The sequence below is a fragment of the Anastrepha ludens genome, chromosome 5 (genome assembly GCF_028408465.1).
Source record: "Anastrepha ludens isolate Willacy chromosome 5, idAnaLude1.1, whole genome shotgun sequence".
Classification (NCBI taxonomy): Eukaryota; Metazoa; Arthropoda; class Insecta; order Diptera; family Tephritidae; genus Anastrepha; species Anastrepha ludens.
The window spans coordinates 109,602,614-109,612,965 of NC_071501.1; the positions used below are offsets into that span (position 1 = coordinate 109,602,614).

General features: G+C 40.0%; 2 protein-coding genes across 2 annotated transcripts; both read right to left on the bottom strand.

The window, feature by feature from the left end:
- Positions 1-4,869: 4,869 nt before the first annotated feature.
- On the bottom strand, positions 4,870-5,265 carry LOC128864838 (uncharacterized). Its single transcript, XM_054104595.1, has one exon. It carries the CDS (start codon positions 5,263-5,265, stop codon positions 4,870-4,872), a length of 396 nt encoding a protein of 131 aa, XP_053960570.1.
- Positions 5,266-9,584: 4,319 nt separating this feature from the next.
- On the bottom strand, positions 9,585-9,815 carry LOC128864927 (uncharacterized). The gene has a single exon (XM_054104693.1). The coding sequence runs from the start codon at positions 9,813-9,815 to the stop codon at positions 9,585-9,587; it is 231 nt and encodes a 76-aa protein (XP_053960668.1).
- Positions 9,816-10,352: the final 537 nt, after the last annotated feature.

The window sequence follows — 10,352 nt, forward strand, 5'->3', positions numbered from 1 at the left end:
TTGTCTATCTGTACACTGTCCGATTCAGTAATTTTCAGTCTGTTTTGTCCCGGATCTCGTCCGCGTGATTTAGGAGGGGCCTCCTAACAGGCCTGGGAGGCGGCTCAGAATCAAGCAGGTGTCTGTATAAAACTGCTTGCTAAGCAGTTTATTATGCTCCTTTACAGGGAGCATACGGGCCTAGTCGTGTAGATATTGATTTGGGAACATCAAGAGATATCCTGTCTCAGTCCAAATGGCAGTTTTCCATAGCTTAGTCTACTGCGAATCACTGGTTCCTTGCGCCCAGACAGGCGCAGCATAGTTTAGAACCAGCCGACCTATTGCCTTAAATGTCGATAGCAACATTTCTTTGTCTTTCAGTGGGGGCAAAGTGCTGCCGGCAAGTGATTTGACAACCTTGTTGCGATTTTGGACTTTAGCGGCAATAGCGGACTTTAGTGTATGCGCTGAGAAGACGAGCAAACAGTCGTAGGGGGTTGTTTTGTGGTTGTTAACAATAAGAATTGGTGTGCCATCGACTTTTACCTTAAGAAATGCCATCTTAAAGTGTCAATGTGTCTTTAATAGCCATGAGCTTAAGGGGTAGTTTGTTCCATAATAACGCCCCTCCTAATCCAAAATGAAGATTCTGCAAATTACGTTGTCTGCTAATTTCTTAGTAAACACTCAATTGATATATTTTATTTATTTATTAGAAATATAATAGGACTATGAATAAGTTCGTGCGGTTTTACAACAGATGGCGTAACTTGATTATTATTCCATCGATCCACATTTCCAAACATTCATTGGAGAGCTACTGTCGTAAGGCACAAACGTCAGTATAAGTTTTTTATTTGAAGCGTAAACAACAATATTTTTACCACACTTGAAAATGTCGAATTTCGTGCCAAATAATGTGTTTTTGCGGGGAATTCTTCTTCATTATTTTAATATGAAGAAAAAAGCAGCCGAAAGTCATCGTATCTTGGTGGAAGTTTATGGTGAGCATGCTCTATCTGAGCGAACGTGCCAGAAGTGGTTTGCACGCTTTAAAAGTGGTGATTTTGGCTTGGAAGACGAAGAACGCGAGGGTGCGCCGCCAAAGTTCATGGATACCGAATTGGAGGAATTGCTCGATCAAGATCCGGCTCAAACGCAAGAAGAGGTTGCAAAAACTTTGGGAGTTGATCAATCAACCATTTCCAAACGTTTAAAAGCCATGGGAATGATCCGAAAGGTAGGCCATTGGGTGCCGTATGAATTGAAGCCAAGAGACGTTGAACGCCGTTTTATGGCATGCGAACAACTGCTTCAACGGCACAAAAGAAAGGGTTTTTTGCATCGAATTGTGACTGGCGATGAAAAGTGGGTCCATTACGACAATCCAAAACGTCGGGCAACGTATGGATACCCTGGCCATGCTTCAACATCGACGTCGGCGCAGAATATTCATGGCCTGAAGGTTATGCTGTGTATCTGGTGGGACCAGCTGGGTGTTGTGTATTATGAGCTACTGAAGCCGAATGAAACGATTACGGGGGATGTCTACCGACGACAATTGATGCGTTTGAGCCGAGCACTGCGAGAAAAACGGCCGCAATACGCCGATAGACATGACAAAGTTATTTTGCAACATGACAATGCTCGGCCACATGTTGCACAAGTGGTCAAAACATACTTAGAAACGCTCAAATGGGATGTCCTACCCCACCCGCCGTATAGTCCAGACCTTGCGCCATCCGATTACTATCTCTTCCGATCGATGCAACATGGCCTGGCTGACCAGCACTTCCGTAATTACGATGAAGTCAAAAAATGGATCGATTCGTGGATTGCGGCAAAACCGACCGAATTTTTCACAAAGGGAATCCGTGAATTGCCAGAAAGATGGGAAAAAGTAGTAGTAACCGATGGACAATATTTTGAATATTAAATTTGTAACCATTTTACGTCAATAAAGTTTCAAATTTCGAAAAAAAACCGCACGAACTTATTCATAGTCCTATTAATTAAAAATAACTATATTACATTACGAAAGGCACTAGTAGCTAGCACTATCGGCCTATCAATTTATATAATTCTTTACCATTTAAGCTTTCTTCGCTTAACTGTTTAAATTTTCATTTGTTTAAATTTTGTCTGCTAAACACATCAACAGGCTGCAGGCGCCATAAAAGTATTAAATTTCTAACAGTTGTTTAATTTATGCAAAACGTGTATTGTTAGAAAGTTTGAAAGCTTTTGCCAATGCTTACGTTTAACGCACACACATTCACATATATGGTAGGTGTTCCCTGTAGAGCAAAGCCAAATTATTCAGCAAAAGTTCATTAGTCAATACTTCTGAGAAGAAATCGTACTAGTTCGAAAGTGGCAAGAAGTGAACCAGTTGCAGGATATCCACTTAGAGGTGCAAGCTGAATGAATATTCTTCTATTACTATAACTAAGAATGAGAATGGCAGCGGAATGGAGACTCAAGACAAACGTCGTGCTTTAGATGTACAACGTAGTAGTTCTGTCAAGCTGAACATATGGACGGACGCCTGGTGTGGTGGGAAGCTCTTTGGAAGGGCTATAATACCACTAAACTGTGGCGGTTGCACGCTTGCATTGACATCATCGGAGCATCTAGAACTTGTCCCAGTGCGGCCCTGAATGTCCTTTTGCACTTACTTCCTTTCAACTTTTACGTTATTTCCATCGCTGCTCAAAGTGCAATCAAATTAAAGAAGGTTGGCCTCTGGAGGCAATCTCTGGAGGGACAAGGTAGCATTTTTGGGTAGTTAACACCGTAATTCTCTGAATTTCGGACAGATCTCTATACGCAAACTGGAGTTTGAGGGCCGTGCCAGGGCAATCTTTGAAAGTAGGCAGGATTGTAATGAGGAAAAAACCTACACCGAAGCTGGTAACTCTGTATTCACTGATGGCTCCAAGATAGAATAGGGAGTCGGAGAAGGTGTTTTCTCTAAATGAGCTAATTTATCTTTGTTCCAAAAATTGCCGAATACTGTAGTATTTTTCGGACAGAAGTCTCTGCGATCCTGCCGCCATGTAAAATGTTTAGGTAAGGTGGAAGCGAGGGAGGTATTCACATTTTTCCGGTTGTCTAGCTGCTTTCAAAGCTCTGACGATGGTGCAGATCCAAACTCTTATAAAATCTCTTGTATGTGCAGATAAAATATCTCTGATCTGGGTTCCATGAGATAGAAACATAAAGCGAAATTAAATCGGTGCTGACCTTGCCAGAAAGGGGACTGAATTGGTCTCAGAAACCTCAAGCCGATCATTGGCATCCTCCTGACTGTTGTTAAAGGGGAATTTTACAATTTACTCCACAAAGCATTGAGGACCCGATGTGCCTGTCTTGCTTGGAGGAGGCGGATAGTACTAAGCACTTTCTCTGTGAGTGTCCTGCCTGTGCTAGAGCACGGCTACGAGTTTTGGGTTCCGATGTCATGAGAATGAGTAATATTCGTTCTCTAAAACTGGAGGATATTTGCAGATTTACCAAAGAATCTGGAAAATTCTCACAGGACTAAATATCTCTATCTCTGTCTCTATTCTTTCCTATATCTTTCTTTCATATTTTTCTCCTTCCCTCCTTGACTATCTACCCTTTTGCCAGAGCTCTAAATTGCTTGAGTGTTTTAGGAGCCACCAAATCTCTTGGTACTCCTTAGCTCGACCTATTCAAATTTCAATTTCAATATAATATCTACGGTAGAGCCACGAATTTCGCGCGGTCTTCGAAACGCTGTACAAACAAACAACATTTTTATTATACATTTTTTTTCATTTTTACACTAAAAACTAACCCATAAGAACAAAATTTATATTGAATAAATTATGCGCAGTCAAAGTAGGGGGTTCAAGAAAAAACAGGATGTCCTGGCGTGCATAATTCCAACCCTCCTGGTGATCTGAAAAATTAAAACCAAACGGACTCTTAATTATTATAGATGCCGCTATCGAATGAGACTTGGACAAGCTAAAAAAAAGATTTTTCACAATATGGCGGCTGTTTAAAAAAATATTTTCCTTTTGCAAATGTTTCAACAATTCCGATTTTTTTTTAAATACTAAATGAAAAGTTATAGTTTCGAGCTAGGGTCATCCGATGAAGAAATGTATAATATTCCTCTCAAATTTGAAGTCCGTTAGAACTCTAGGCGATCCAGCTCGAAAAAGGTAGTTTTGAGAAAAAAAGTTTTCACACAAGGCGGATCGGAACCCATGCCATGTCACCAAAAAGGCTATTACTCATGAAATAATAGGAATTTTAAAAAATCCTTTTAACGACACATTCTTAAATATCTAGACTTTGAAAATATGCAAAAAACAGTTCAATTTTTTCAAAATTCTACACTAGAATACCACCTTAAGAACAGTTCAGTCGTCACTGCAGGTAAGAGAAAAGTGAAATATAAACCAAATATTAATTACTCTTGCTTTACATTCGTGGTTCACTACTCGTACAGTAATGGGCCCACGATAAAAGATATGACATAATCTGCATTAGCCAGAGCTTTTAAGGTAAGGAAGTAAGAATAACCACCAACCACCAGACCAAGAATCAAAGCAAAGAGCTGGTAGAGCTACGGAAAGACCCTGTCGACTCTTGCGACACATTGATGAATCAGAAGCCACCTGGTTGACACACATAGACACACTTCCGTTCCAATATAGCACCTTGAGTGTTCAAATATATTCAAGAACTTACAGTTATTATAATATTCACTTTTTTTTATTTTCCGTTTTTCATTCTTCACATAAAACAAATATTCATATGCGTCGTGTCGTAGAATCAGGATGCCAGCACCGTTGGCAATCATTGGTGTGCTTACTGGTGGGTCTTATGCACTCATCTTAATACGAATGTCTATTTGCGGAAACCAAATCCACCCGCGGTCGCACTCGCATCAGCCACGGCATTTGCCGAACCGCCGAATCCATCGGCGTTTGCATTTGCACTGGCAATGGCATTGGCGTTACCTCCTTGATTTCTACCGAAACCACCTTGATTTCCGCCAAGGCCGCCGCCACCGCCGCCGCCGCCGAAGTTTTGTCCACCAAATCCTCCTGCACCAGGTCCTCCAAATCCTCCTGCACCAGGTCCACCAAATCCTCCTGCACCAGGTCCACCAAATCCTCCTGCTCCAAGTCCACCGAATGCTCTGGCACCAGCGTTAGCGTCGGCATTGGCATTTCCGCCACCATATTGTGGCGTAGCCCAAACAACGGCTACAATTGCGGACAGCACTAGAAGTAATTTCATTGTTTTAATTTGAGGAGAAATCCCGAACCGACTATTAAGTAGCGATAACGAAACTGAAGTACTTTTGTCCAAATTTCCCCTTTTATAGCGAAAGCCATCAAACAAACTGCAGGTCACAAGTGATCTCTAGACAGGTTGCTAGACGGGGACTACTCGCTTACTCATACACCTACAAACCCTGCGTTCTTTAATGTTTAGTTGAGTGCGCACACGTTTTGCATTTCGTGTGACGGATAAATTAAAGACGAATTTCGGATATTAGCACACGCGTGCACCAAGAAAAAAATTAATACGGAGGAGACGAATAAACAAACAGAAAAAATTCTAACTAATACTTTTTATGAAGCCGATGGTATGACGTCCAAATACAAGTTTCGTTTTAATTTCATTGCATTAAATGTGCAATTCTTGCATATGGGTGCATGTACTAGGTTGTTCAATAAGTTTTGCGGTTCGATGAGAAAAACCCAATTTTATGGGTTGAAATACACTTTATTATTCAGTACTCAGGCTCCCTGAATATCAGAATAACGAGACTCCAATATATAAATTCCCTCCCTGAAGTGAAAATCTGAAAGATCCGCAAAATACGCTTCCACAGCTGTTATGACCTCTCCGTTTTATGAAAAACGCATTCCACGCATGCATTTTTTACGTCTTCAAACATATAGAAGCGGTCGCCCCTCGGCAGGCAATGGCAAACCTTCGAGTGTATTTCTGCCATGAAAAGCTCCTCATAAAAAATATCTGCCGTTCGGAGTATGCTTGAAACTGTAGGTCCCTCCATTTGTGGAACAACATCAAAGACGCACACCACAAATAGGAGGAGGAGCTCGGCCAAACACCCAAAACGGGTGTACACACCAATTATAAATATATATAAACATATGGAAACCGCTAGGAGCCAAATCTAGTGGATAGGGTCTACGACATTATGTTATCGGCATTTTCTTTAGCACCAAAAATACCTGAACGGAATCGACGAAACCAAAATTGCACGTAGTTATCTGTTACCGGCACCAAAACCACCATACAATTTCAGAGGCCTTTGTTGAATTTTCGCCTTTATCGAAGGCAACTCTAAAATTTACCGAATTACCTTTTGTGGCTTCCAATGATAACTCACAACTGATTGGAGCAAACAAAACACAGCACAAGAATTTATTTTTCCCCAGTCTAATTTAGACCTGCTCCGATGGTTTTGGAGGCACTGAATTCGAATACGAACATTTATGTGTTCAGAAAATCTCATCTTTTTACATATCCAAGTAGTATTTTGAGTAGTATTTTGAGACACTGTACAAAAACCAAACAAACAAGTTGGCTCTTTGATGTTCCATAACCTTACACTTTTAAAGGGAAATATCTCAAGTGCTAAGTTTAAAAACTTTAACCGTGGTCTGATTTTTGCATGAAAATTTGTGTCGGCTTCTGCCTATCATAAGAATAAAAAGCAGGAGTGAAATCGGCACACGATTAAGCGCGCCAGCTACGCAAATTGCTTTTAGAATCATTATTCGAAATCCGGTTGAAAATCACATTACGAAAATTGGAATATTTTTTTGATACTATCAGGCTGCAAAATTACGAAACGTAGCGCGCCTCGTCGCTGTTTCACTGGAAATTTAACCATTGCCGCTCGCGTCAGCTGACAATTAGATTTTTAGATTAAGATTTATTTCGAATTTACTTGAGATTTCTTTGTTATTTATCAACTTCAGGGTAGATGTTCAGCTTTATTGAGGGAACAGACGACAACGTTATGACCATTTGTGGTCCTTTAACCTTTAACCTCCTTATACTGTTTAACCCTCCTTTGAGCACCCGGGAAAGTCTGGCCAGACTTTTAAGTTTAACATATTTCTGTTATAGCTAACCACTTGAGCTTTCAGGTACTTTTCTAAAATTTTATATTATGTTCTATCGATTTTTTTGGATTTTACCCATTGTCAAAATGCTTGTGACGCGACGCATTGTCCTGATGAGAAAGATTTTTTCTTTTGCAAACTAGGTCTTATTTCGTGAAGTTTTGCTTCAGCTGGTTTAAGAGGCTACAAAGAGTATTCAAAATTTATTGTTTAGCCAGTTTGCAAGTAATCCACAAACAAAATTCCTTTTGCATTCCAAAAAACCGATGCTACCACCATCTTGGCCGATTTCTGGGCACGAACTTGTTTCGGAGCCGACAAAAAAGGTTCACACGACTCTTTAGCCTCTTGTTTTAATTTACGATCATGGTGGTTGACCCAAGTCTCATCCATAGTGCTGACGCATAAAATCTACTTTATCCTTTCGAAAATGCTCTAAATTTAGCAGAGAAAGTCGCACTCGAATGTGTTTTTGTGCCATTGTTAGCAAGGCGACAGCCATTGAGCACACAGCTTTCTGAAACCCCATACTTGAGTCAAAATATGGCTTACACCGCCCAAATTTCTGTGATTTCTGGTGTTGTTACTGGTTTTGGACGTGCTTGACGTGGATCGTCTCAAGGCTTGTACGACCACTTTTAAATTCAGCAAGCCATCTTTCTACTGTACCCCAGGGTGAAGTCCAAAATAAATATAATCGACAGGATCTTTGTTCTGATAACTTCCAGTTTATTTATTCAAAAAAGTCCCCTCTGGCTTCGATACACTGTTTTACGCGATCTAAAAGCTTGTCGAAAGGGTGTTTCAGACGACTGACCGGAATGTACTTCAGGATGTTGATACAACCCTTTTGGATGACCTCTACGGACGCAAAACGTTTTCCTTTCAAGGCCAAATGCAATTTTCCGCATAGGTAGAAGTCACAGAGTGCCATGTCAGGCGAATACGATGAGTGATTGATGGTTAAAATGCGATTTCTAGTCAAAAAATCAGTCACAAGAGAGGATCGATGAGATGGTGCGTTATCATGCAATAAGCGCCAGCTTCGTCCTTCGCGGTATTCAGGGCGAATTCGACAAATGCGATACAACAAACGTTTCAAAGCGCCAAGATAGAAAATTGCATTAACGCTTTGACCAGTTGGCACGAACTCCTTGTGGACCATTCCCTTGGAATCGTAAAAACAAATGAGCAGCGACTTGATTTTTGACTTCTCCAAACGCGATTTTTGGGTGGTGGCTCGTCTAGAGCCTTCCATTCCGCACTTTGACGCTTAGATTCAGGTTCATGTTTGAAACATACCGTTTCATCAACAGTTACAATGTTACAATGTTGTGTGTTGTTGTGTCATCAATTCAAATGTTTCGGTAAACGATTTACCGATTTTAAAATAAAAGTTGATATTAGCTCTTTGTTCGAAACTGAGTCTTGTACCGATGACACAAACACACTGCCAATTTAGACGCAATAACTACGCATTCACTGAACCGAATGCCACTGGCAGTCAGGTAGGAATGTAACTTCCAACGCACTAGCTCATTAAAAAGATGGCGCCATCAGTCTTGTTTATTTTGAACTTCACCTTGTATTAAATGGATACAGCTCCATTTTTTGTTAACAATATATAAAACCAAAATCGAAATAAGTTTTAGTTCACTAATATTTTCTTTTATTTCAAATTGTTATTCTTAATAAAAAATATAACCTACGCATGACCAATGCTAACAAAAAGAGGGCAGCCACACAGAAGATGTTCGGCAGTGTCCTTAGTCAAGACTAGAAGTTCGATTTAGTTCAATCATAATCCTTTTCTCCGGAACAATGCATTCGCGCTCGTCAGTATTCCTTTGTTTTTTTTTTTTCTTCGGAATAGCCGACTTCACAATTTCTACACGCTCCCTAAAAACATTTTTAGACACCCTTTAAAGTGTCTGAAATTTGCAATAATCCTCTTGTAACTCTCTCGTGGCAATGACTAATCTGCTGTTTGAGTTATTCCTAATGTACGGACGCAGCCAGTGCCTCTTTTTTCCTTTATTTCTCCTCCGCTGGAGTAAATAAAATAACACTGTGGAACAAATTCAGCCACCTGACTGCCAACTTCGAAGGCCGATTAAAAAAAAATTCGAACTAACATAAAAAAACCGCGCGATACGGGTCTTCTAATTTCGCCTCTATTTTCACCCGCCACTCTCAGAATGGACCTAATTTTTGCTAACCTGAATTTGTTCCACAGTGTAATAAAACTAATTTCCCTTCACTGTTCAACATATTGTGTGCGGACTTGTAAGCGCATCGGTAATTATTTTACTATTCACTTTTATTTTTCCATTTTTTATTCCTCATTCATTTAATATAAATTAATTTAATTCTAAGGCAGTCACATATAAAATATGTATGAATCAGAATACACACCGTTGGACTTCATACCCACGGACTCGCATTCCCATTTCATTTACCAGGACCACCGAATCCTTGGTTTCCACCGAAACCGCCTCCGTTTCCACCGAAACCACCTCCTTGATTTCCACCGAAGCCACCTCCTTGATTTCCACCGAAACCACCTCCTTGATTCCCGCCAAAGCCTCCTTGTCCACCACCAAATCCTCCTTGTCCACCACCAAATTGTGGCATAGCCCAACCAACGGCTACAATTGCGAAAAGCACTACAAGTAATTTCATTGTTTTAATTTGAGGAGAAATTCCGAACTGAAGTCAAACATGACCAAATTTCCCCTTTTATAGCAAAAATCTTCTTCATTGGTTATTACTTCAACACTTTCCCTCCAAGACAGTGCTGAGTACTTTCGCCAAAAATTCCAACACATTGACAAATATTTTATTAGTCTCTAATACATGCGCATTGACAAATTGAAAATTGTCGAAAGAGCAAAAGAGATAACTAAATGTGAAACTCTTTTTCTCGTGAAAGCGCTGTTGAAATGCTCCTTTTTTATACTATTCGTCAGTAATGCCACAGCGGAAGAAATATTGATTGGGTATTTTTTAAAACAAAAATTGGGAATTTACAGTTTCCTTATTTTCATTGATGTAGATGCATATAAGTATAAAGTGAAAAGTCTTATAAGGTAGAATTGAATGTCGCAAATGAAATTTTGAAAGATTTGTAAAGTTGTTTGGGGATTTATATGGCGACTATTTAATAAGCTTTAACGTACACAATTTGCTGCACTTGCCAGATTGCGTAAAACAGTATGG